The sequence below is a fragment of the Zingiber officinale genome, chromosome 3A (assembly GCF_018446385.1).
Source record: "Zingiber officinale cultivar Zhangliang chromosome 3A, Zo_v1.1, whole genome shotgun sequence".
NCBI lineage: Eukaryota > Viridiplantae > Streptophyta > Magnoliopsida > Zingiberales > Zingiberaceae > Zingiber > Zingiber officinale.
Genome location: NC_055990.1, coordinates 17897613 through 17924518, shown reverse-complemented (window position 1 = coordinate 17924518; position 26906 = coordinate 17897613). Strand labels below are relative to the sequence as shown.

Sequence of the window (26906 nt, the reverse complement as noted above, 5' to 3'; positions counted from 1 at the left end):
CTGGATGGAATGCCGATCAAACGGGTTATGTGCCCAAGGCCCGCCGCAGACCGCCGAATCGGACGTGAACCGTGGGTCTCTATCGATATAATGCTCAACGAAACTCATGCAATCGATAATCTCGACAAGATAACTCAACTAATCGATCCGGAGAATCGCCTTCGGATCGCTAAATGCTGGATTTGGTTAATCGATCAACGACACCCAAATCGCATCATGGCCTCGCCGAGTCATCAGCCCTACCACAAAATCCATAGTAATATGCTCCCACTTCCACTCGGAATAGGGATCCTCTGAAGTAATCCAGCAGGTCTCGGTGCTCGGCCTTCACCTGCTGACTGACAAGACATCTAGCTACAAAATCTGCGATGTCTTTCTTCATACCGCTCCACCAATAGAAACGCCTCAAATCACGATACATACGGGTCCCACCGGTGGATAGCAAATCTAGATCGATGAGCCTCAAGTAACTCCTCCATGACCGGTGAGTCCGAGGTACACATAATCTACCTCGAAATAAACAATACCGCTATCTCGTAAACTTCGCCGTCCTAAGCTATCTCGTCATAATGAATCAGAATGCCGATCTCCTACCGGCCTCTCGAATCATCATCCCGATCGACGCCCCGAGCAATCATGGTAACAAGAATACCCCCGTCCGTCCCTGCTCCTCAAGGCCCAACTCGGCGAATCCCTGAATCAAGTCCGTGACTGTAACTCGATGACAAGGTAAAGTCCCTCTGGACTTCCTGCTCAGTGCATCAGCAACCACATTAGCTTTACCCGGATGGTAGCTAATAGTACAATCATAATCCTTCAGGAACTCCATCCATCTCCTCTGTCGGAGATTGAGTTCCTTCTGTGTGAAAATATATTTGAGACTCTTATGATTAGTAAGAATCTCAAAAGTAATACCATAAAGATGATGTCGCCAAATCTTCAAAGCAAAGATAATAGCGGCTAGCTCTAAATCATGTACTGGATAGTTCTTCTCATGCTCCTTCAACTGACGAGAAGCATAGGAGACTACCCTACCGTGCTGCATCAGAACAGCGCCCAAGCCCTGAAGAGATGCGTCTGTGTAAAGTATGAATCCGTCATCACCAGAAGGTAAAACCAAGACTGGTGCTGATACTAATCTCCGCTTCAGCTCCTGGAAGCTGGTTTCACAAGCCTCTGACCACGTGAACTTCACGCCTTTCCTAGTCAGACGTGTCACCGACATAACAATGCTGGAGAAACCCTCAACGAATCGTCGGTAATATCCAGCCAAGCCCAAGAAACTACGGATCTCCTGGACTGACTAAACTGTCCTCTCGGAACAGAAACTCCGGACGCTACATGCTGAGCCTTCAGCGAATAGTTTCGGCTCAAGTGCCCAGGCAGTTTGCAATAATAGCACATTGACTGTCCCAGGGTGCATGCAGAGGTGATGTGATCTAGGGATCCATATCAAGTGCATTAAGAGTCACTAGTAGACTGTTTCCGGTTCTGCTGAGAAGACCGGGAACATCCTGATGAACAGCATCCTGACTTCTGGGGTCGGCCAGATGACCTAGAAGTACTCTGACCCATCTGAAGGTGATTTCTCTGCTGCTGCCCAGTAGTCTGTGGCTGCTGGATCCGTCCGGAAGTCCGATCAGTCTACTTTCTTTTCTGTATTTGCTCTCTTCGAGTGCCTAAATCATAAGAGCTCTATCCGAGCCTCAGATATGATGATCGACCAAAATCGCAATATACACGAAGATGCTCATCCCCTCGGACAAACTAAAGCATACGAGATCCGCATCGCCAACCAACTCAGATGTAATCCGCCAACCGGTTAAATTCGCATTATACTCCATCATCGAGCGTTATTCGTCAAGACTCAGAAATCACGACGTGTCATCCGATACTGGGAAAACACCGACTCAATGCCTCTCTAAATCTCAGATATATAACAGTCGCCATAATCGACTGTGTCCCACCGATCTCCGCCTGCCTCGTAAGTGGTAGCACCACCACCTTTCTCCCACTCGGAGCAGGCCATGTAAAAGAATGTCCGCTCCATAGACTCTATCCAAGATTGAGCCACGCTCGGGTCAGTCTCCCCGCGAAATAGCGTGAATTGGCTTTTCACCAACTCCGCCAAGGCTGGGATCCATGCTCGTGCCACAACCATATCCGTAGATATCGTTGCGGTACTGGGCAGAATCACTGGAGTTGATCTTATGGGTGGTACTGATGGATAGGTTGGAAGAGGTACCACTGGTGCTGCCACATAAACAGGGTAGGAACCCCTAGTGGAACTACAGAGTAGGCATAAGTAGGGACGACGAAAGGTACGCTGGGTGGTACCGGGTAAGATGTAACCGGTACTGCTGGTGCAGGTACCGAGTATGTAGTAACCAGCACAGATGTCTGTGGTGGTACCGAGTACGCAGTAGGCATGGCTAGAGAAGGTGCCGAGTACCCTGTAGGTACTACTAGCGGTACAGTCGAGGTAGGTACCTCGGAAGTCGGAACCATCGGGGTCTGATAAGCACCCGTGCCCACAATACCGAGGAGTCTATCCCTGATGGACAGGCTCAACCCTAACAGAACTCTCTGGAGACTCTGTCTCTAGAGAATCGATCGCCCTCATACATGTGCGACCACGTTTAAGTACTAGAACACATATCATATATGAAAAAAAAATGTTATACAGATATCACTACAGGTATGAAAACTATAAAATTACCTGATTTACCTATTGCCGTCTGGAGATATCCTGTCGCTGCATAGCCCCCAAATAGATCCAATAAAATCTCGTCAAAATGCCTCGAAATTCCGAAACGAGAAAATCGACGGAAATCCGTACAATCCGAAATACCGAAATATCCAGATACGACGCAAAACTCGTAAGAACCAGTATCAGAACTGCTCTGATACCAAATAAATTGGTATCAGATAAAAAGAAAATACAGAGCATCGTAACCTATGCTCTGATACCAAATAAATTGTCACGCCCCAGGTAGTCCCTGTCCGAAGAAATTTCGGCAGCATCTCCCCTGTACGGCGGACAATATGAATCTCAGTATACATATATCTATACCTCGGCCACACTCGGCCGGAACAATACAATACAAATAAGAAACAACCACGCAGTTTATATCAATATTCCACACAGCTCAACATATAATCAGTCCACGCAGTTTAATAAGGAAGAACGATATAAAACCAACGAAGATATACATACACATCCTACTCCACTACAACGAAGAAAACAAATCCACGAAGTAGTGTGAAAATCTGCAGCGGAAAACAAAAGCAGCAAACCCAAAGGTTCGACATAAAGTCCACAATACAAACCCACAATACAAGTATATAAGATGCAAAAGCAAAATATAATCCGACAAAGAAAATCCTCGCGATAATGGGGCTAGCGACTGGAATATCTCCCGACGGCCTCAACCTGAAATGGTAATAAAAAAAACGGGGTGAGTTCAATGAACTCAGCAGGTAATCCAATAGACATGTACAGCAATATATAACTACCAGTAATATCCTATGGTACAGTCTCCTAACAGTATAACAGATATGCATAGCTGAGATAAACTGTAATAACCAGCAATAGGCATAAAGTACAGTCTATAGCAAGAACAATAAGAAAATGCATAACTGAAATAAACTGTACTCACCTGCGAGGCTTGGGCAACTGACTGTCAACATACAGAGATAAAATAGTCAGAGCAAAAGCATGTATCCTGTATGCATGTCAATCATATGCAATCACCAAAATGCATCAATCATAACAAATGCAATCCGTGCATATGATGCAATATGACATGGTCACCCCTGTCAACCAGTCAGCCATCTCACACACAATGGTGAGACCGAGTGGGTAGGGCTGTGACACCGTACACTCTGCCGTCACTACCCCTGATGAGTGACCGAGTGGACGGGATGCTGTCGGAGTACACCTATCCTCCTACCTCAGACATAGTGAGGGAGCGCAATGCTCTCATCTCCCGGTACACAATGACGGGGAGGGACCCCTGCCTGCTACCACGCTGCAGTCACACTACCCATGAGCGGACCAGCGGAGCACTACAGAGCAACCTACCATACACACCCTAAGTGGTGTGCCACTACCCATGCAGTGGTCACGTGTGTAGAGGTCCATGTAGCCGGCCGACGAGCTCAACAACAATGGAGTCGTCAATCGCCCAGCATGCAATCATGCGATATGGTGCGTGCGGCTACAGTATGTCATACCTGAACATATCCTCCTCCATATGCGTAGGTGCCGAAAAGGTAAACGCATATATAACAAAGACATAAGCAACATGAATCCAACAACATATAACAAGTATCTACAGCAACTAATCATGGGTAGATAAGCACTATAAATATCCATCTCTATAAACATACATACACATGGTAAGCAGTAAAGGTATACCAGACGAAAGTATAGCAGATAACAGTAGCAACAAGTATCAAATAACTAAACCAGGGAGGTGCTAAAGCTACCAATACCACTAGTCATATATATACTAGACTAACGTATAGCAGACAACAGTAGCAACATGTATCAGGTATCAACTAAACTAACACCAGGGAAATGCTAAATCTACCAAACACTAGTAATTATATATAAGCTACACATATCATAAGACAATATCAAAAAGATAAGTCAAAGGGTACCCGCCTCAAATAGCAGGTAGTATCACGCCAAATCCAATGTCGAGACGCCTGTCTCGAATCCGAGTCCTGTGTCAAACAATATATAAATTTTATTTAGCTAAATTCAAATGAAATAGCTAAACAAAATTCCTAAACTAAATTAGGGCAAAACCCTAATCAACACGAACATCGCCCTACCCAATTAAGTCCAATTGTCAATTAGGGTTAAATACCTTAACCCTAAACAATTCATTAGATAGAAATCCAAAACCTAAATCCAATTACATATGAACAACTAATTACATCTAGTAATCATGCAATCCAAAACATACCTAAATCGATCTAGTCATAAACCCTAACTCAAATCTACACATGATCATGAAGTCAAACCTACATTCAACTAATCACACAAATCATGTATCAATTCCCTGTTCCTTACCTCAATCCCAACTACTGGAGAAAGTGATGCTAGAACCAAGAAAACATCACAGTAAATAGAACTCACCTCACTAATCGGATCAAGAGAAGAGATCAACAATTCACTCTCTGTTAATCCTCAATCGTGGATGATTGCTGCCGGAAGGATAGCTGCTGCTGAAGCCAAAGAAAAACTCCACAGGAATAGAACTTCGAATCCACAGAGCACCACCTTGCTGTAATCAATCGGATCAAGATTGGAATCAAGCACAAGATTGGAGATCACGGATCAACCCATAGCTAAACAATTGACCTACCTCAAAGATAGGCGACAACCAAGAGACGAGAAGGAATCGGTTGCTTACCTTCAAAGCCGGCAACGACACTGGAATAGAGCTAGGGCTCGGCAGGAACAATTGGATGAGATCAAATAGAACCGGGATGAAGGAAACTAGAAGAGGGGAAAGGGAAGGTCTACCGGTTGAAGAGGATGCAAGATCTGGCTCCTCGTCGTGCCCTAGCCACCAAGAGGTCGTCGGACCGTCCGCGAGAGAGAAGGTCTGCAGCTGGATCGAAGCTCAATAGATGCCGATGCCGGCGAGGAAAGATCGCCGGAGCTGGAACCCTAATCCTGTCGGCGTCAGTGTCGACTGTCCGCAAAAGAGAACAGAGAGAAGGGAGAGAGAGAGAGAAAGGGCTTCGGCTAGATCTGAAGGGGTCTTGGCCGACGGTTGGACAACCGGCACCGGCGGCTGTGATCGGTGACGAGCGGAGGCGATCGGGAAGAAGAGAGGGGAGATCGGGGAAGGAGATCGGAAATTCGCGTCGGCAGAGAGGGTAAAGGTCGGGTCGGGATCGGCGTTTGGGGAGAAAAGAAATAAAGGAAATGAATTTATATATTAACACATTTCCTCACTTAAACGGGTATCCTAAACAGGCTTTATCCGAACCCAAAGTTGATCCCCCAAAACCCTCCGTACGAGCTCCGAAAAATTCCCAGAAACTTTCTAAAAATTCCGATAAAATTCTATAAGGCTATTTCCCAAATAACCTTATTTATTTAAATTTTTCCGAGATCTCACACCTGGGTCCCGCGTCATATTCGAAAATGGATTTCGGTTCTGTTTCTCTTTACTTGCATTTCGTATTCATTGGATTTGGTGTTGTGAGAACTATGTTTTGATATTTGTTGTGTGGACTTGGTATTTGAGATGTTTTGATGCTCTGCAATTTGTGGGTTTTCTCTTCGTTTTCTTTCCGCTGTGCTTATTTTTTTTATTTTTTTTTTGTCCAGCCGAGTAGGCTGAGTATATTAAACTGCGTGGTTGTGTTGTTTCCATTTTCTATGGTATATATATTCCAGCCGAGTGTGGCTGATGTATATTTTGTATGTAGTAATGCTTTAGATTGTCACCCGTACAGGAGAGATGCTGCCGAAATTTCTTCGGACAGGGACTCCTTTGGGGCTGATAATTTAGTGGTATCAGAGCCGGTTTCGTGATCTGGATTTTCGATGTTGGGTTTTGTGTTATTGGAATTTCGATCTTGTTTCGATTTATGATTTTCGGTGTTCCGATTGTTTTTGTTTTCCCTTTGTAATTTGATCCTTCGATGTGACTTTCAAGTTGCGGGACCAGGCAGCGGCAAGATATCTCCGAGCTATAGGATGTAAGTGGTCTATTGCTAGATCATTTTCCTTACCTACTTATTATCAACAGGAATGGCACGAAAAGGGTCGACTGTTATGCATCACCATGGACAAGGTCGACCGCGAAAACAACCCACGGTATCGATGGGCCTCGAACCTGCTGGCCAAGAGACGGAATTTACAGGAAACCCGAATGAGGTTGATTCAAGTAGCAGTGATCGGAACCCTCCAACCTCTACTAGGGAGCATGAGTTACGGACGCCGGGAGTACCACCTTCTATACCTGCTCCAGACACTACTGGTTGGGTGATGGATAGAGCCCGAATACCCTTGTTAGCCAAGTCTGTGAAAGATCAAACTACTCTGTTCCATGGGGGTGCCGACCCTTGGGCAGCTCGTAGCTGGTTGAAGAACTTGGAGGGCACATTTTGGTACATGAAGTGTACAGATGAAGAGAAGGTGGAGTTGGCTGCATATCATCTTCGGGATCAAGCCGTCACTTGGTGGGACATGCAGAAGTCGATCTTTGGGGAACAACGTATCACGTGGCAGATGTACCGGGAGGCATTTGAGAGACAGTATTTCCCGATTACATTTTGTCTAGCCCGTCGTCAGGAGTTTCTGAACCTCAAGCAAGGTGATCATTCCATGATGGAGTATAATGCAGAATTCAGTAGACTGGCTGAGTTTTGTCCTCATCTGGTGGCTCAGGATTATGATCGGATGCATCAGTTTACTCAAGGACTTGCGGCATACATACAACTCAAGATGTCAGGATTTCCAGGTAGTTCTTATCGGGAGGTGTTAGATCGGGCGTTATTCATTGAGATGACTCAGCAGCAAGTGAACCTGGAGAAAAGTAATACTAAACAAGTGACACAGAAGAAGGAAAAAAGATGCCAGAGCTCACAGGTTACCTCTGGAGGGTCCTCTCCACCTCAGAAGACAAAGCGAACCTCGGATGGGGGTTCTCGTTCCCCTCAGCAAGATTGGAAGAATGATAGTAGAGGGACCAGATGTTTCCAGTGCGGCTCGAAAAGTCACCTCAAACCCAATTGTCCATTGGACCACTCGATATGCTTTTATTGTAAGCTTCCGGGCCATGAGAGTCGGGATTGTACTCTGAAGGCTTAGTTGGAGACTACTAAAGTTACATCTCAGGGAGATCGACCCACCCAGCCGTGGCAGCAGAGAGGACTTCAGAGGACTCGGAGTGATTCACGTCAACCGCGACCGCCAAGCTCCCAAGGGCAGATATATTATATCCAGAGCCAGGAGGATCCAGCGATACCAGCGACCACACAGTACTCTGCCGCGGAGTCTCCTCGTCAGGCATATTCTGTGCAGCATGACCTTTCCCCTCCATTTCAGCCTTACCCGGCCTTTCAACCCCAGCCACAGTTTCAATACCAGCATCAGCAGCCGGTTATCGCACCTCCGAATCCACCTCAGACTGTTCCAGCGATGCCACCACCGAGCTCAGATGTGGGGCATGCTCATGTAGTCACACGGGAAAAGGCGCAGCGGGCCGAGGGATCGGCCTTCCGAGGTAAGGTCTCAGTTTATATTTTTATTGCACCCTTATTGATAGGTACGGGTAGTTCTTATCCAGTTATATTTATAGTATATTTGAGTAGAATCGGTAGACTACCTGCGCACCGAACACATGGATTAGTAGTGTTCTTACCATTCTTGATATTTGGTTGGAGTAGCGTACGAGTATGTTGCGTGGTTGTTATCTTTGGATGAGGAATCCCTAAGTTGGGTGGTAAATTTGAGGACCAAATTTTTATTAGTGGGGGAGAATATAAAATACGACACCCAAATAATATTTAAATAATCAGATTATTTGACAAATAATCTTATTGGAATTTTTAGGAATTTTTAGAAATTTTCTGAGATTTAATCGGAGCTCGTATGACATATTTAGAGGGGATACGTTCATGGGCCTGGAAAAGGTCCGTTTGGGATACCCGGATGTGGGAGTTGATTGAGGAACAAACTTAGGTTTTGATTTATTAAACCTAAGTTATGTATTCTATATAAAAACCTAATCTTTCCCCATCCTTCTCACGCCGACGCCTCTTTTCCCGATACCCTCTTCCCCGAGCCTTTCGTGACGTCGCCACTACCGCACCTCCCTCTCCCTCTCACGAACTCTTCTCCCCAAAACCCGCCGACCACACAACCTCCGGTGAGTTCGCGTTCTCGTGCCCTAAGCCCGACGTTGCCGCCATCCCTCTCCCTCCCGTGACCTTGTTGTGCCACCCATCGCCGCCGCGCGCGATCAACAGCCACAGCCGCCTCTCGTGTCGATTCCTTCCCCTGCCGAGCTCTCCTTCACGCGATCCAGACAGGCAGCGATCACAGCAATTGGCGTCCTCCTTCCCTCGCTCGAGCACCACCACAGCAGCCGCCGGCCTTCTCCCTCCACGTTGTGCCCTAATTGATCCGGCAAGTTCATTTCTTTATGTTAGTGTGAGATCTGAGAGGTAAGGGTTGAGGGATAGGAGGGGTAGATAGGCTTGATTAGGATACTCAGATGTGCTGAGATTTGAGGTTTCTGTGATTTACCTTGCTGTTTGTTCATCGCGTGTTTTGCTTACAGGTTTCCGCAACAGTCATGAGCACTGGAGTTTGTTTACAATGTTTCCTCGAGTTCTTTTTTGTTGAAATCGGGTTTCGGAAGGGGAATGTGGGGTGGAGATTGTTCTGTTCTGTTTTGTTGAGGATTTGGTTCGGAATTAACTCGAAGTGGCGTTGCTCCTTTGTATGGCTATGGATTTCTAAGACTTATTCAATAGATTTTTATGTGTTACCTGAGGGTTTCTTGGCTCTTTAGTGTGCTTTTGAATCCTAGGACAATTTGGGTGTGATTGGAGGTTGTTCTGTGGTATTCTTGTTAGCGGTGAACGTGTGATCATTCTTGGATCAGGGTTGAAGGGTAGATGAATTTGGTGCTACATGTTGAGTTTGGGTCTTCAAGATAACTTTAAACTTTTGGATAGATTTGGGTGAATCGGGGTTCACAATTCGATTAAGATTTTTTCCCTAATTAAGTTGGGTTTTCGGTTTAGATAGTGTCGTTATGAAATTAGCTAAATTGTACATCACGTGATTTGCAGGACGTTGATTGAAGACGGTTGGCACGATCTGCATATAAAGGCGGATACTTCTTGCTTTGTTTTCTTTTAGTACTTTGACCTTAGTGCATGAATTATTTTGGATAAGGACTGCTTACCTTGACTCTACTCTTATTTTTTCGATGCTTGATACTTCCACGTTATCTTTGAGATATTCGTTTCCATATCTATACAGTCTCTTTTGTTGTCTATGATCCGTAGCAGATACTAGATATCATATTTGTATGCTTTAACTGTTGTTTGTTTATGTACGATATTGAGCATGCTGGCTTCATGTAGCATACCTGTTTCTGCTTATATATATATATGATGACTGTTGCATTGTTCGCATCATGTCATTGCATGCATGCCGCATCCTCGGCCACTCAAGAGAGTGGTAGCTGGAGTTGATGTCGCTTGTCCTGTCGTGCCGCACTCGGCCACGCGTGGGTAGTGGTAGCTGGAGTTGCGAGCAGCAGGGACCCCCCCTTCGCTGTGTAGCTAGTTAGCTACTCAGCACCTGTCCATCCGGTCACTCGCAGGAGTGGCGGCCTTTGGGTGGTACAGTTGTCATTGATCCGGCCTCTCGACCATACAGGGGTCATGGTGCAGAGAGGTGGGCGGGGTGACCATCCGTGCATACACTGTTATTATGCCTGCTTTGGCTGCTGCTGTTTACTTATGTTGTTATTGTTTACTTATGCTGCTATGGTATATTTATGTTGCCGTTGTTTCTTGTTGGTGTTCACTTATACGGATATGCTGTCTTATGTTGAGATATGCTCACGTTATAGGTGGTTAAACCTTGGTTTATTAATTGGAAATGTTTATATATACCTTCCCATTACCTCTGTAGTTATGAGCAGTACTGTAGCAGATTAGTGTCATTTCTGACTTTCTATATCTAACGTAGGATACGGTTCCAGGTATGAACCTTTATCATAGTTTTAGTTTCGTATCTGCTATTCTCTTATGAGACTGTATTCCTTTTGGGTATTCTTTATTGGTTGATTATGTTCATACACTATCCTTTTTTTACCCGCTGAGTTTCAATACTCACCACCTCGCAATCTGGTTTTGTTTCGCCAGGTAACAGGTAGATGAGTCATGGATGCTTGGAGAGATGTCGGCTGCCAGTCCTGGGTCCCGCGTCATATTCGAAAATGGATTTCGGTTCTGTTTCTCTTTACTTGCATTTCGTATTCGTTGGATTTGGTGTTGTGAGAACTATGTTTTGATTTTTGTTGTGTGGACTTGGTATTTGTGATGTTTTGATGCTCTGCAATTTGTGGGTTTTCTCTTCGTTTTCTTTCTGCTGTGCTTATTTTATTTATTTTTATTTATTTTTTTTTGTCCAGCCGAGTAGGCTGAGTATATTAAACTGCGTTGTTGTGTTGTTTCCATTTTCTATGGTATATATATTCCAGCCGAGTGTGGCTGATGTATATTTTGTATGTAGTAATGCTTCAGATTGTCACCCGTACAGGGGAGATGCTGTCGAAATTTCTTCGGACAGGGACTCCTTTGGAGCGTGACATATTTACTATGACACAAGGGTTGCTTTTTATTATTTACTTTAAGTTGTGTTAAACACAAGTGCAGTTTTATTTGAGGGTCAATTATAAATTGATATTGTAATAAACTATGTTAAACATCTAACAAGGACACAACCATTTTTTACTATCAAAAAAATTATATATAATGTATAATCTTAATTATGAATCACATAATCAAGATTATAAAAAATAAAATATAATTAAATATTGTACGGGGAGATGCTGTCGAAATTTCTTCGGACAGGGACTCCTTTGGGGCGTGACATATTTACTATGACACAAGGGTTGCTTTTTATTATTTGCTTTAAGCTGTGTTAAACACAAGTGCAGTTTTATTTGAGGGTCAATTATAAATTGATATTGTAATAAACTATGTTAAACATCTAACAAGGACACAACCATTTTTTACTATCAAAAAAAAATATATAATGTATAATCTTAATTATGAATCACATAAACAAGATTATAGAAAATAAAATATAATTAAATATTATTTAATTAAGCTTAGATAATGATATAATCTAATTTATTTTTACTAATATTAATTAATAAGTTGATATTATATATAATAAATAAATATAATTAATTTATAATTTTAAAAATTTAAAATAACCTTACATATTTTTAAAATATAATTAAAAACCTAACGCTTTCCATTTCCTCTTCCATTTTTCTTCTTTTTTATTTTTTATTTTTTGCCGATTCCAAACTTTTGTCTCCCACCCACGCGATCGTGGGTGCCACCTCGTCGGCGCTGCCTCCTCCACAAACCACAGTACCGTCTCCATTGTCGTTGCTCATCGTCATGCTCTCTTCATCCTAGAATATTGTTCGGAGTTGATCGTTGGAGCCGCCAGTGCCAGCGCTATCTCCATCTGCAAGCTACCGCTGTCACTCATCCCACCAAACTGGATGGAAAACAAACCTCCTCCGCCAGCTACTGCCTCCTCCTCAAGCTATCGGCATCGCCGTCTCATTCAATCAATCTATTGTCGGTGTATAACAAGTCATCCCTTCGTGCACCCCTCCTCGCATCTGCTCCAGGCTTAACAGCTGCCTACCCTCCTTCACGTGCAGAACCTGGAGGATAATTTTGAAAAAATTTTATTGTTAACCTCATTACGAAGAAAAATCCTAAGCTTTATAAGGAAATCGGATTCCCCTTTTATTGATGTATTAATAAATGAATATATAAATTTAATAAACTATTTTTTTATTTTAAATTATATATTTTAAATAAAGAAATTCCAAAGTAACAATAAAAAGTAAGAATAGCTTATTATTTAAATTAAATAGGAATTTTTATTCATAATCTTACATAAATGATCAGTTATCCAGAATAATTCCAACTAAATCACCTTAAATATTTAATTTAAACTGATAAGATATATCCGCGAGGACCGTGACTTAACGCACCCAAACGCAAGCCGCTTAATCGTAGACGTCGTCGAACCTTCCAGAAGCGGCCTAGGGCACTCCAGCGGGCCATAAAACCCCCAGAGCAGGCATTGCGAAACGCATCGGAGGTTAGTGTTTAGCGCCGCAATCGTGGTTCTTCTCCGTCCGTCCACGAACATGGTGATTATTCCTTCCATGGTTCCTACTTGATCTCCATTCTTATTTTCTGGATCTCGATTCTAGCAGTTTCCACCATCCTTTTCCGTCGATATTCTTGTTTCCACAATTTTGTTTTTTTTTTGTCCAATTTAAATCGGTGGCATTGTCGAATTCATCCTTATTTTTCGTCGATAGCCATTATGCTTTTATTGATTTCGACTTTAGCGCTTGTTAATCCTTTTTCTTAAGCGATCTCTATTCTGCTTTCGGAGATCTCGATTCCAGTGCTTCTTTCATCATTTTCCGTTGGTCTTCTAGTTCTAATATATCGTTCACTTTATTTTTGGAGCACTGAGAGGTTCAGAATCTAAGGCGTACCCTTTAGCTGATGTACAGTTAACTGTACCAATACTAGATCTGATTCAGCAAGCTCCTAACACCACTAGATCTGATTTAAATCGGTGGCAATATCGGGTCCATACATATGCTTCGTTGATTTCCATTATGCTTTCGTTGATTTCGATTTTATCGCTGATAACCCTTGTTCTTCGGCAATTTATATTGTGCTTTTGAAGGTCTGGATTCCTTCATCATTACCTGTCGATCCTCTAGTTCTCACGTTTTGTTCGTTTTTATCTCTGGAGCATTGTGGCTGTAAATTTAACGCATAGCCTTTGGCTGACGCCCAGTAGACTATAATACTACTAGATTTAAGTTACCAAGCTGCTAAATATAAGAAACTAAAGAAAAGACGCTAATGAAGGCTTGTAAATTGTAATCCCCATTTTGTAATTTTATTTTGCCCTTTTCTGTTTTAGCTTTCCAGTTGCACGTATCTATTTGGTGTGTCTTGTCTGGTACCAGCGACTAATACTTTGAGCCGGGGGATTTGGTAGTTTGCTTACTGCCATGGCATCTAATACTTGTCCAGCCTTTAGCCTTATTTTTTACACTGCTTTTTGTCGCAATGGACCATGTCTCTTGTGTTTATTTGTCTCATAAGATTTCTTTCTTGAAAGAATTGTAAAGTTTAATTTCAACAAGATTTTTCACTTTGTTTTGGGCTTACTTTGATGAATTCAATGCAACTGAATGCGGAATAATGTATAAACGTAATGCTCTTTTATAATGCGTTTCATTTTAAATAGGTAGTTGGGTTGTACTGTAATTTTTAATTTGTGTCTTGATAATTTTTTTTTTCACATTCCAACTCAAGAAACATCATTCATTATTGTTACTTCGACTTTATTTTTGATATTTTTGGTTGCTGAGTTGTTATTTTTGGGAGTTTGGTTTGTGTTTTAGATGCATGCTTAAGTCATTAAGTATTTGAAATTGATTAAGATAGATACAAGCCCATTTTTGTTGTACCAATAACTAAGTGTCTTGTTTTCAATTATCATTTATTTGCTTCAATATTTCCTATCCTTAATTTAATAAGATTCTCAATCTGTGATGATACTATGCAATAAATGAATGATAGTGTGAATTGATGTAACGATTCTTTTACAATCCATATCTTGTTCAAAATGTTTCTTAATTTTCAGTTTTTATTTATTTTAACATTTCCTATTATTGCCTTATTAAAAGGAGATTCTCAATCTGTTTTATGTTTTCTTTGATCATTCCATGCAATCAAATGCAGGATAGTGTGTATCGACTGAATGCTTATTTACAATGCATTTTCTGTCGAAAGTGTTTCCTGCAAGAGCAATCTGGGGCAAATGGGCAGTTGGGACAAAACCTAATTTTTGATCGGGTGTCTCGACAATCATTTTCCTCATATGCCTTACTACCAACATCATTGGTTTTTGTTTGTTCTTTTTGTCTTATGTTTCTTCACTTTTAAGTGACTCAAGACAGATTACCATTTGGTTCAATTTCAATAAAAATTTTCATCTGTTTTTGCTGATTTGAGGCAATCATAGGCAGGTTTATGATGCTTTCTTACGAGTCTTCCCTTCTAGTGGTTTTTTTGGGGAAAAATGGGCAATTGGGAGGAAACATTGTTTCAGGATAATTGTTTCACGAAAATTTTTTTGGAGCACAATTGATTATTGCCTGTAGTTTTGGTCTTTGATATTTCTTTTCAGCAAGTTAGTTTCCAATGCATCTTTTTGGCAAACTGTTGTATTCTTAGTATGATCTTGAGTGGCAACCCCAGTTAGATACACCTCCTTTTCACTCGTTGCTTTCTCATCACTTGCATGTCTCGATTTTATTGTTTCTCCGGGTTGGCATTAGCTTAATGATTTGTGCAACAGAAGGCTGGAAAGTGTGCCGTGATGTTCATCTACAATGCATTTGTAGCCGAAAGTGCTTCTGCAATAGTAATTTCTGGGACAAATGGACAGTTGGAACTAATTCTAATTCTATGCAGTTTGCACAATCATTTTCCTTACCTCAACATTATTGATTCTTGTTTTTTCTTACATTTGGGCTTGCTAAGGTATATGTCTGAGACCATGGATTGAATGGTTAAGTAGAACATACCTTGCCGACCTACATGTGATACTCCATTTTCCTCTTGCATACCCTCAAGTGGATATGAGATTTTGATGTTTAGACTATTCAACCAGCACTAACCATATTTGTAAAATTCTATATGCGAGTTCAATTGCAACCATGGACTTCATCTCTTTAATGCAAAGTTGGATAAGTACGTCTTACAATAGATTTTCTCCGGAGCTTTAGATTTGTTGAATTCTCTTTATGCTGCTCAACAAAAATCTATTAGAGGCCCAATATTAGTAGCAGAAGGAAAGCAAATTGGCAGCCTGCATTTGCGGAAACATATGACTGGGCAGTTAGTTGATCACGGGTTCCCTATCACCAACCCATTAGCGGCCCAATAATAGTAAATTATAAAGCTGTTTTTTTTTAGCCTAATAGAATAAGGAATTAATATATATTTTATAATGCTTTTAGTATAATCTTTGGAATATTTGAAATGTGTAAGTTTTTTTCTTATGTTATATGAAATTATTTTATAAAATTTGGAATTTATTTATTTGTAAATCTAAATTATTTAAAGGTTATTTATTTAAAGAAAATTAAAAATTTGAAATGAAAAGAAAATTGAGTTAATTGGTATTTGACAAATAATTTGAATTAATTGGGGGTAATTTGGTTTGGTTGATTCAGTTCTTGTTGAATTTAAAAAATTATAAAATTTGAATAATCTGAATCTAATAACTCAAATATGTCAAACCGAATCAAGTGAGCTCTCCTAATTAGAACATGGCGACTAGAGGCCGACATGTGCATTGTCTGTATAGTACAAGCCTCCATCAGCCCAGTTAGCTCATTGTAGTGCATTGGTGGTCACACTCGGAATAAGGACTTGTCCCATTAATCGGCTGTCCGTTTCCTGACCATCAGAAGTCCATTACTCCAGCTCATTAAGGACATTAGAAGACTATTACTAACCCATCAATATTGCCTTACGTGCCCGTGTATGTAGATTGAAGAGGGAAATTACCCAAAGTGAATAACTCGTTCAGATCAGCTGCTGTTTCCATTCCTGAGAGATCCTTGAGCCCAAGTCCAACTCATCCCCAAGATTATTCATTTTGCTATTCTTTTAGTATCAGTATAAAATTAGTTTTCAAAGTATAACTAAATGCCAACTCTTATAAAATTATTTACAATAGTAATCTATTTTTACAGCGACTGAAAAGATAAGACCCATTTACAACGTGAATAATGCGACATCATAGATCGTCTGAGGCCCATCCAATTTGATTGCTTAATCGGACTATCAGACTGAATGGCTTACCAGATCTAACAATCCATTCAACATACCGTGGTCCCTTTGACTGATCAGCCATATAGAAGTCAGTAGAACTCAATAGATTCAAAAATTGAGCTGGTCACTAGAAACTGTATGACATTATTCTAAATTACTATATGACATTATTCGTCATTACATAGTAACATATCCAATTGACATAATGTTATATTATAATAATTGTCAGTTCATTGGAGCTAAGCATCATTATTATTCCAGTTAATGGAGTCAGTAGTTAAAGTGTGAAATGCTGAGTTCTAAAATCCTGAATGTCTAACAATCTTAAAACTCAATATATTTTAAAGATATAGACCCAGATTCATCTCAACAGACACATTTGCAGTTACCTTCCGACTCTTTAACTCGTCAGAGTAGATCGACGACGAATTTCCTAGCAATTATGACATTTGGCCAAATACGTAAACACAATCTCAGTTGGATGGAGGAACTCTGCAATATGCAGGAACAATGACAGGGAAGAGCATTTGCCTGATCCCTTCCGCCTTTATGACAGGGGAAATTATACCTGATGCACTCTGGAATCAAAGAGGAAGGATAGGTGTGGCTACATTGATCGATTGTGAAAGTTTGTTACTTACAAAAATCAATCTAGCTCCAATACACAAATTTTCGAGCGAGGGAAATGGTAAAAGCAGCCGACCAACCCCATAGGTCACATTCAGGACCACTTCCTTAATCATCAAGAAATGATTCTTCTCATCGAAAAAAACAAAATATTTTAGGCAAAAGTAATCCACCTAAAAGGAGGCGGCACACAAAATGCTAAAAGTTTCTCAAATGGGAAGAAAGATAGGGAAATCGCTCACAGGAAATTCCTGTGGGTTCTCGGTATCGAAAAATTCCAAACAAAAAAAAATCCCTAAATCGAATAGAGAAGCGAAGAAACGTCTCACCTTTCCAAACGTCTCACCTTTCATAAGCATTGATGACTTTAAAATTTTAATCAATTTAATTTTGTTCATTTTGAATGGCCTTCTTAATTTATTTATATTTTTAAATCTTTTAAGTTTTTAAAGTTGATCCGTGAATTTTAACTAAAAGTCATTTAGTCCAATTTTATTTAAAATTTACCTAGAGGATCCCTTAAATTTATTTATTTTATATTTTAGAATATTAATAAAAATTGAAAAAAAAATATATTTAATAATTATCTTTTCCCCCTGTTTTAATAGCTAGTTATAAAAGGAAAAAAGGAAAGTGGAAAAAAATAAGAAAAATAAAAAACCATCTTAGAGCTAGAGCTGCTTTGATCTCAAAGTAGCACTAAAGTTTTAAACTTTTGATATAATATATATTTGAAGGTAGACATCTCAGATTAGACCACACTAATAATTTTCTTGTATTATCTTAAAATTGATATCATTTCTCGATTTATGTATGTCATATCTTGTGCAGGGCCATGCTAATCTTGTATGTATCGTTTCAATTTTATCGAGGAAATGATAGTAAAGATGGAGGGACCAAATCTAAGCAAAGAATTTCATCATGTACTTACTAATTTGGATTTTAATATTTACCTTCCTTCCTATGACATCGATTTTAGAGTTACATATATTTTTTTATTATCTTAAAATTTTATAATTTCAAAATCATTCAAGTCATTAATAAATTTTGTTCAAAATTTATTGACTTAGATACGTTAGTTCAATTAAAATTTTTTTAATACGTCTTTCCATTCCCTTGAATCTTATAATGCTCTAAAAATCTTGACATATGACCCTATCAATTTAAAGAAATTATTTTAAAAAATAATTTTCGTTACTTTCGGGGTTACGAGTCCAGAGTTGTGTTGGTACAATCCTCTTTGGACATGATTGACCAGTTTGATTTACTTCAAGTTTGTTAAGGGAGAATTGGATACTTGTCTAAAAAATTTTTGAATAGAGGTTAGAAAATGAAAAATCTTAACTGGATATTAGGCAATGGAAAAGCTCTAATGTGTGATGCTAGGTAATAAAAGTTCTAGCGGGACTAATCATTGAAGATCTAGTTGGGAACTAGGCAGTGGAAGTCCTAGTGGTGTTAGCAAGGGAAAAGTCCAAGTAGGTCAAAGGTTGACCGGATATTTGGTGATCGAAACTCTAATGGGAGTTGGCACGAGATGAAAAGTTAAAGATTGATCGGACATTTGGTGATATGAAGTCCAATGGAAGTTCAACTCAGGAAGATACGTAAGACAGCCGACGCTCAATAAGGAGCAGCAGGATGCTAAAGGAGACCGGATAGTTTATCTGAACGGGGGAGAGTCTATTACTAAAAAGTCATCACAGGGAAGAGTAATTGAGGCCGACAAAGCGGAGGAGTTCCGGCCGAACGGCTACCCCGCTCAGTCAAGCAACGGGAACTGACCGAGGACGAAGCGTAGGAGTATCGATAGAGCGACTACCCCGCTCAGCCAAGCGACGGGATCACTGTAGTATCTCTCAGCATCCTTTTGAGTGATAGTACCACTAACACGAGGTATGGTCAGCAGGCAGATCATACGGCTGAAGTTTCTATTGTCTTATCAGGGATATGCATACCCTGTTAAGGTATGATGTCAGAGGTACTTTCCTGACAAGTCCTTTCATAAGATATATTAGAGAATGTGCCCACGCCTCGAGTGGCTTGTACGTCGCCTACCAGAGTTCTATATAAAGGGGGGTCCATCACCGGCGGAGGTATGCTTGATGATTGTTTGTGCTAATCCTACTGTTGCTCCACTTCTTTTACAATTCTGGTAACTGATTTGAGCGTCAAAGGACCAATGTCAGAGACTCTTTTCCTGACTCGATACTGACGTTACTTATTTTACATAGCGGAGTATAGTCTACAATTAACGAAACCGCTATATCTCTAACTATCCACCTTTTCATTTTTGAATAGGATCAATACCCATCGAAGACCATTCGAAATGAAGCATCTTGGACTATTTGGTGCTTCATTTCAATGAGCTGATAATAGCTTTAATACCAGTCCATTAATGCTGGTTTTTTCAAGCTTATTAGAGGTCCCCGGCAGTGATCATAGTGTAGCACGTCCATTACCAGACAATTAGAACAACTGTATATAGTTTCTATGGGTTACTAATTTTCTCCTCATCGTAAATATATTCTCATCCATAATTTTAACCTAATATATTGAATGTGATGATTTTTTAACATGAATTAGGTCATATTCATGTTAAAAAAATCACCATACTCAATATATTAGATTAAAATTATGGATGAGGACATATTTATGATCAGAAGAAAATTATGAACCCATGGACACTTGTTTCATGAAATTCTGAGATCTCTACGTCAATATTTAGGACTTTCGATTGTTTTTTCTTTTATTTTTCTATTTTTTGAAATCTGGGGCGAATCTTGAATTCATCCCATATTTGGGGACGAATCTAAAATTCGTCCCAGATTCTGGGATGAATCCAAGATTCATCCCATATTTGGGGACAAATCCAAAATTCGTCCTAGATTCTGGGACGAATCCAAGATTCGTCCCTAAATGGAATGAATCCAAGATTCATCCTAGATTTCAAAAAAAAAATCAATCAAAAGCTCTAAATATGGATCTAGAAATCTCAAAATTTCATAAAATAAATTTCTATGGATTTATAATTTTATCCTGATCATAAATATGTCCTCATCCATAATTTTAACCTAATATATTGACTGGGGTGATTTTTTTAACACAAATATGACCTAATTCATTTTTAAAAATTATCACACTTAATATATTAGATTAAAATTATGGATGAGAACATATTTATGATAAAAAATTCGTTCCAGATTCTGGGACGAATCCAAAATTTGTCCTAGATTTCAAAAACCTAAAAAATAAAAGAAAAATTAATTGGAAGCTCTAAATATAGACCTAGAGATCTCAGAACTTTATGAAACAAGTTTCTATTGGTTCATAATTTTCTCCCATCATAAATATATTCTCATCCATAATTTTAACTTAATATATTGAGTGTGGTGATTTTTTAACACGAATATGACCTAATTTATGTTAAAATATCACCACACTTAATTTATTAGGTTAAATTTCTGGATGATGATATTTTTATTATCAGAACAAAATTAGAAACTCATAGAAACTTGTTTTATGAAATTTTGATATCTTTAAGTCGATATTTAGGACTTTCGAATGATTTTTCTTTATTATTTATTTTTTTAATTCTGGGACGAATCCTGGATTTGTCTCAGATTTAGGGATGAATCCTTAATTCGTCCCATATTTGGGGGTGATTCCTGGATTTGTCGCAAATTTATATTTTTTAAAAAAAATATTAAGTTTCTGCAACAAATTTTTAATTCGTCACAAAATATGCAACGAATTATTAGTTTGTCGTAGAATTTGCAATGAATCTGATTTTCTTTGCAAAATCGCCAAAGAATATTTTATTTGTCCCAAAATTTGGGATCAAAATTTAATTTTGTTGTCAAACTGCAACAAAATGTGGGATGCAATTTAAGTTGTTGCTATTTCTGGGATAAAATTATTTGGTTGCAAAATTAGTGGCTAATTTTGGATTATTTTTTTTTTGCTAAATTTATTGTTTATTTAGGACGAAAATTATTTGTCGTAAAATTTTATCCTTAATCGATTAGTGTTTTTATGGTAGTATATCATCCGTCATTAGATCTACATGCATGCAGTGCAATCAATCAGAAGCCGACATGCATGCAGTGCATTGTCGGTATCGTACAGTAAAGCTTCAATAATCGTCTGGACTGTACAGTAAAGCCGACATTGGGGTGCATTTTCCCTCAGTGTATCTAGATTGAAGAGGGGAATTACCCTCAGTGAATAACTCGTTCAGATAAGCTGGCGTTCCCACTCTTCACGGATTATCATAACCTTTGTCACAAAAAGTGATTCACTGCTCAACGTTTCCGTTAATTTATCGTTAGATTAATATAAAAAAAATAAATTATAAATAATTACTCATCATTAATATAAATGGCTAAGATAAAATTAGTATAATCTTGTGTTCAAGAAACAATCTACTAAAGATTTGATCTTTCAGAATTAATCGAATTTAAATATACCGAATTAAATTTATTTATATGTCAAGATGATTTGAATTGATAATCTCAGTTGTCAGTGGAAGTTAATTTTCTGTCAAGTACTGAACACAGACCACAGATTAGCAGAGTGGACAGATCGGTTAAGCGGATCGTGAGGCAAAGCTGACATGTGGCAGAGTTGGTAGATCGGCCGAGCTGGCCCAATGTCCGGGTCGTTGAGAGGTCGAGCAATGGAGACGGCTGAATGAGCGAAGCAGCAGACCAAACAGTGCGGTTGAGCGAGTAGAGCAACAGAACAGACCGATCAAGTTGGGTGGCCGACCAGCAGAACAGTCGACCGAGTAGTGCGATCGAGCAGGCAAATCAGCCGAGCGGATAGAGAGGTCGACTGAATGAGCGACCGAGCGAGCATATGGTCGGACGGGCATGTAGCCGAGTGGATGAAGAGGTCGCGCTAACGAAGAGGCCAAGCAAGTGAGCGGCCGAGCGAGCGTGCGACCATACAGGAATGCAACCGAGCGGATAAAGAGGCCAAGTGAGTGAGCGGCAGAGCGAGCGTATGGTTGGACGGGCGTGCAGCCGAGCGGACGAAGAGGTCGAGAAAGTGAGAGACCGAACGAGCATACGGTTAGACGAGCGTGCAGCCAAGCGAGCATACCACCAGACGAGCATGCAGCCGAGTGGACGAAGAGGCCGAGCGAGTGAGAGGGCGAGTGAGTGAGTGGCCGAGCGAGCATACGGCCGGACAGGCATGCAGTCGAGCGGACAAAGAGGCCGAGTAGGGATGGCAATGGGTAGGATTTGGGTAGGATTTTATATCCTCCGTACTCATCCCCATTTATTATATTTATACCCATACCCATCCACATACCCATCGGGTATTTAACTTTCATACTCATCCCCATACCCGTCGGAATTTCGGATATCCAAATCCTACCCATCATCCTATTACTCCATACCATTCTCATTTAAAAAAAAATATTTCAATGTACTTATTAGCTTTTCCTCGTCTCGTGCTCCTTCGATCGGGTGAACATTTTCCGTGGAAAAGAAGATGAGATACGCGTTGATGACCGGATAAAGAGACAAACTAAGTCTTTTTTTCTAAGACGAAAAGCAGGCTAAAGTTTTTTTTCCAATAAAAAATGAGGCTTTGATATATATATATATATATATATATATATATATATATTTATCGGGTATCAAGTAGGGTATGAGTAAGATTTTATCACATCCGCCTCCATACCCATACCCGAATACCAATTTACTATAATCGAGTATAAAAATTTCCTCCATATCCTCCTTCATTCGGGTCGGATTACCCATCGGATTCGGGTGAAATTGTCATCTCTAAGGCCGAGGCTTGCAATGGACGCAGTTTCCTTGAAATTGATTCGTCCCACCTCCGGTTGTGCTTTGAGGTTTTCTCGGATCGTCTGTTTCCCAAGATACAACGATTAATCGTAATACGCACCAAGCACTGATGGTCACGATGAACTAAGAAGTACCCGACTACTACCACAGATAATCCATCAAGTAAGAGATACATGACAAAGGAGGAGGCGAATAGAGGTAGAGAGCTATTACATGTGTGTATGTTACCTGAGATCGCAACCTCCTTATTTAGAAACTCATACCAATTGATAATATTAATAATCGATTAATGATCATTATTCATCAAATAGTAAAACATCCATATACATTAACGATCGATTAGTGATCATTATTCACATATATCCAACACCTTGATCCAAGTCCGACGCATACACAAGATCATTCAGTTCCCTAACTCCTCAAAAACCCAAAGTCAATGTACTGGAAAGCCACTCATTTTAGTTCAATTCAAAATACACTGTCAAGTAATCAACAGAATAATAGTGAGACAGAAATGGGATAATATCCCTCCAACACCTTATTCCATTTATTGGAGTCGGTAATTAAAGGGTAAAATGCTAAGAGTTGTAAAATTCTGAATGTCTTAACAATCTTAAAACTTGAGCACAGTTATTAACCTTGTAACTCTAACTCGTCAGAGTAGATCGATGACGAGCTTCCTAGCAATTATGAGATTTGGCCAAATAGGTAAACACACATCTCAGTTGGATGGAGGGCCTCTGTAATATTCAGGAACAGTCGCAGGGAAGAACATTTTCCTGATCCCTTCTGCCTTTATGAGAGGGCAAATTATACCTGATGCATTCTGGAATCAAAGAGTATGGACGATGTCAGACGTCGCTCCAATCAAAGAGGAAGGATAAGTGTAGCTACATTGATCGATTGTGAAAGTTTATTACTTACGAAAATCAATCTAGCTCCAATCCACATATTCTCGAGCGAAGGAAATGGAAAAATCAGCCGACCAACCCCATAGATCACAACAGCAAGGAAGTGAGCCATCAAACTCACAGGACGAGGATTAAGACCGGCGAGTAAGCTGATCGGTCCACTCGAATTAACACCACCGACGCACAGGTAGTCGAAATAGGCTTGGCGCATTTCGCTCCTAGCTCTGTCAGATGAGGCACGGAATACCTGGTACAAGGCGTCTGACAATGTGTTTATCGTAGAAGCTACCGGCTGCAAAGAAAATGACAGTGCACAGGGCACAATCAAACAATGAGAGTGATAAGCATATTAAAGTTAAATTCCTTTACTACCTTTCTTAAGATGTAGAAGGATTCCAGGTATTTGCAAACAGAAGATGCATGATGGAGATCAGCGATGGGCCTCAGGAGGTCACGGAGCACAACAATATCAGACAAGGCAACCGTCATTCCGCCTCCGGTAAGTGGGTGACGCATATTAAAAGCATCCCCTAACAGGAGTGCTCCGGGTGTAGGATGTGGAGCGGCCGGCATACTTTTGTTTGGCATAGACCTAAAGCTTCCTTTATCAATGGCCTCAATAAAAGGATCATGCAGTTCAGTCGGAACCTGAATTGATTGATCACAGGAATTACGGTGAGGGAGTAACGCATCATGTATTTATTTCTATTCGTGTAAATCTGAAGTACCTGAGGGGCCACAACAGTCTTCAGGAAATTTGTCATTTCACCATTAGCAACAGACGGTATCTTGTTTCCAGGCACATCGACCAGACAACGAACCTCAGTGCTACTTATTGGGTAAAACAGTGTTATTGAAGGGTCTCCTAAGATTATATGACCGCGGTTGGGAAATGAAAGCTGACATTTTTCAAGAACCATACCGACAAAGCAAGAAGGCACATCCACCTAAGGAAATAAATAAATTGTTAGAATGATCCTCTAAATGAAAGCTGTAAAGAAGTAGCATGATAAAAAATCAATATACTTATTGGAAAGAACAAAGGGCAGAACTTTGGGTCTTCTTTTTACCTTTGGAGAGCAGAGTGTCCGTCTCAAATTTGAGAAGGCGCCGTCACATACAATTGTAAGTGGTGCAAAAGCTTTGCGCTGCTCTTCGCCAGAATTAGTCTTGTAAACTACTCCCTCGACTGTTCCATTTTCTTCAATCAAGGACGTGACTGTTCCCTGCTCCAGCTGAACACTGGAGGAAGGATTCATGATCTATCGATCACAAAAGTGATACTCTAATAATATTTACTGCATGAACAGATATTCAAAAGTCTACAAATGGAATAGAAATTACTTATGCAAGGAAATTGCTTTCTCTCGCATTCTTTGGACGAAACGCCCATTACGAAAGCTCCTCCCAGCAACATCTTCATGATATTTCTCCAAAGGGTATGTGAGCCTGGTGCTTTTCTCATCTTTGTAAAGGACATAACCAATGATTCGTTGAGCATCGATTTCATCAACACAGTCTGACACAAATACCGAGAAGATATGAGAAAGATATTGTGCAAAGCATGCATTGCGAAATTAGTCATTTCATCTAAATGAATGTGAGAATGCAGACAGGAGAAACAAAATGGAGTTTTCAATGTTGATAATCATTAGGATGTGAGAGCAGCAATCATTCATTGAAATTCATTCAGCAATAATCAACTTGACTAGATGGCTTACCTTCCAGACCCAGCTCTAGCAATTTTAGGTACCCTCCAGGAAGCAAAAGTTCACCAACAATTCTGTCAGGTTCAGACAAATCTCTCTCGATTACATGTACACGTCTACCATCCTGTTAGAGGTAAAATTATTCATAACTACGAGACTGGTTTCTATGCATGTAATTGACTGACTAAAACCACTGTAATTTCATTATATTCAACATCAGTATAACATTGCTACTATCCTGTATAGAAATATATGATATTAGGTTGTTTCCAGACATATAAATTTGCAGTTTCTTCATAACATTGTGAAGAGATTGACGAAGTCGAAGTTTCTGTGAAAATTGCGACAAACCCGGAAACATGATTTCCGACCGACGATATTATGACGATCTACTAAGAAGTAAAAGTAGATTTTCTTCACAAAATTCTATTTTTCCCTCCGAAGTGTAGTTATCTACAGTACAAACGATCTCAAAGGGTACAACTTCTCGTTCAAAAGGGAAAAATGGTGGAGGAGAAACATAGACAATCAGAACCACTTCATAAAACATCAAGCAATAATCCTTCTCATCGAAAAATTCCAAACAAAAAAAATCCCTAAAATAGATGAGAGAAGCAAAGAAACGTCTCACCTTTCCAAGCGTGTACGCTAGGGCAGAGCCTGCCACTCCGGCGCCGACGATGATAACGTCAGTGCCAGCGCCAGCGCCACCCTTTCCAGCTCGAATAGAGCAGGAACTCCCTTTTCCGGGGGCCAGATGAGCCTTCCGCCTGCATCCCCGGAACCTTATCAGGAGAAGAAACACTAGGATCGAAGCCGTGACGATGCCCAGGAGGAATTGATCCGCCATTGCCTTTTCCTCAAGAAGAGAAGCCTCCCTGATCCACCATTGATGTTTCTTGTCCAAATAAATAAGAGTACAGTGAGGATATCGTCCTTCGCTCTTATCTTCACCATCTCTGCTCCGCCTTCCGGAATTTGTCGAATGTTTTCATCTTGCTCTAAAGTTTATTATATTTTAAAAAATGCTCCTCCTTTTTTTGTTTTTTTGACTATTAAGTCAAAAACTCTAAACGCAATTTTATTATATAAGTTATTGGTCTTCCTTTCTAATAAACTGGATTTTATCTTTCAATCGATGCAAT

The 26906-nt window shown here is 40.1% G+C and overlaps 2 protein-coding genes, 1 long non-coding RNA gene and 2 other non-coding genes across 5 annotated transcripts; 3 read left to right on the top strand and 2 right to left on the bottom strand.

The window, feature by feature from the left end:
* The first annotated feature begins 6853 nt into the window (after positions 1-6853).
* LOC122050226 lies at positions 6854-7843 on the top strand. Its single transcript, XM_042611151.1, has one exon. It carries the CDS (start codon positions 6854-6856, stop codon positions 7841-7843), a length of 990 nt encoding a protein of 329 aa, XP_042467085.1.
* Positions 7844-12817: 4974 nt separating this feature from the next.
* On the top strand, positions 12818-15594 carry LOC122051229. The gene is made up of 2 exons (XR_006131400.1): positions 12818-12965; positions 13763-15594. It is a non-coding gene; the product is annotated as an uncharacterized LOC122051229 (long non-coding RNA).
* On the top strand, positions 14583-14732 carry LOC122054544. The gene has a single exon (XR_006132829.1). It is a non-coding gene; the product is annotated as a small nucleolar RNA snoR135 (small nucleolar RNA).
* A 2509-nt stretch (positions 15595-18103) lies between the features above and the next one.
* LOC122054306 lies at positions 18104-18208 on the bottom strand. Its single transcript, XR_006132634.1, has one exon. It is a non-coding gene; the product is annotated as a U6 spliceosomal RNA (small nuclear RNA).
* A 5372-nt stretch (positions 18209-23580) lies between these two features.
* LOC122051228 (squalene monooxygenase SE1-like) lies at positions 23581-26672 on the bottom strand. Its single transcript, XM_042612233.1, has 8 exons — positions 26393-26672; positions 25774-25885; positions 25397-25571; positions 25123-25294; positions 24781-24999; positions 24425-24700; positions 24066-24344; positions 23581-23967 (listed from the first exon to the last, which is right to left on the bottom strand). Exons 1-8 carry the CDS (start codon positions 26609-26611, stop codon positions 23863-23865), a joined length of 1557 nt encoding a protein of 518 aa, XP_042468167.1. The 5' UTR covers positions 26612-26672; the 3' UTR covers positions 23581-23862.
* Between the last annotated feature and the right edge of the window lie 234 nt (positions 26673-26906).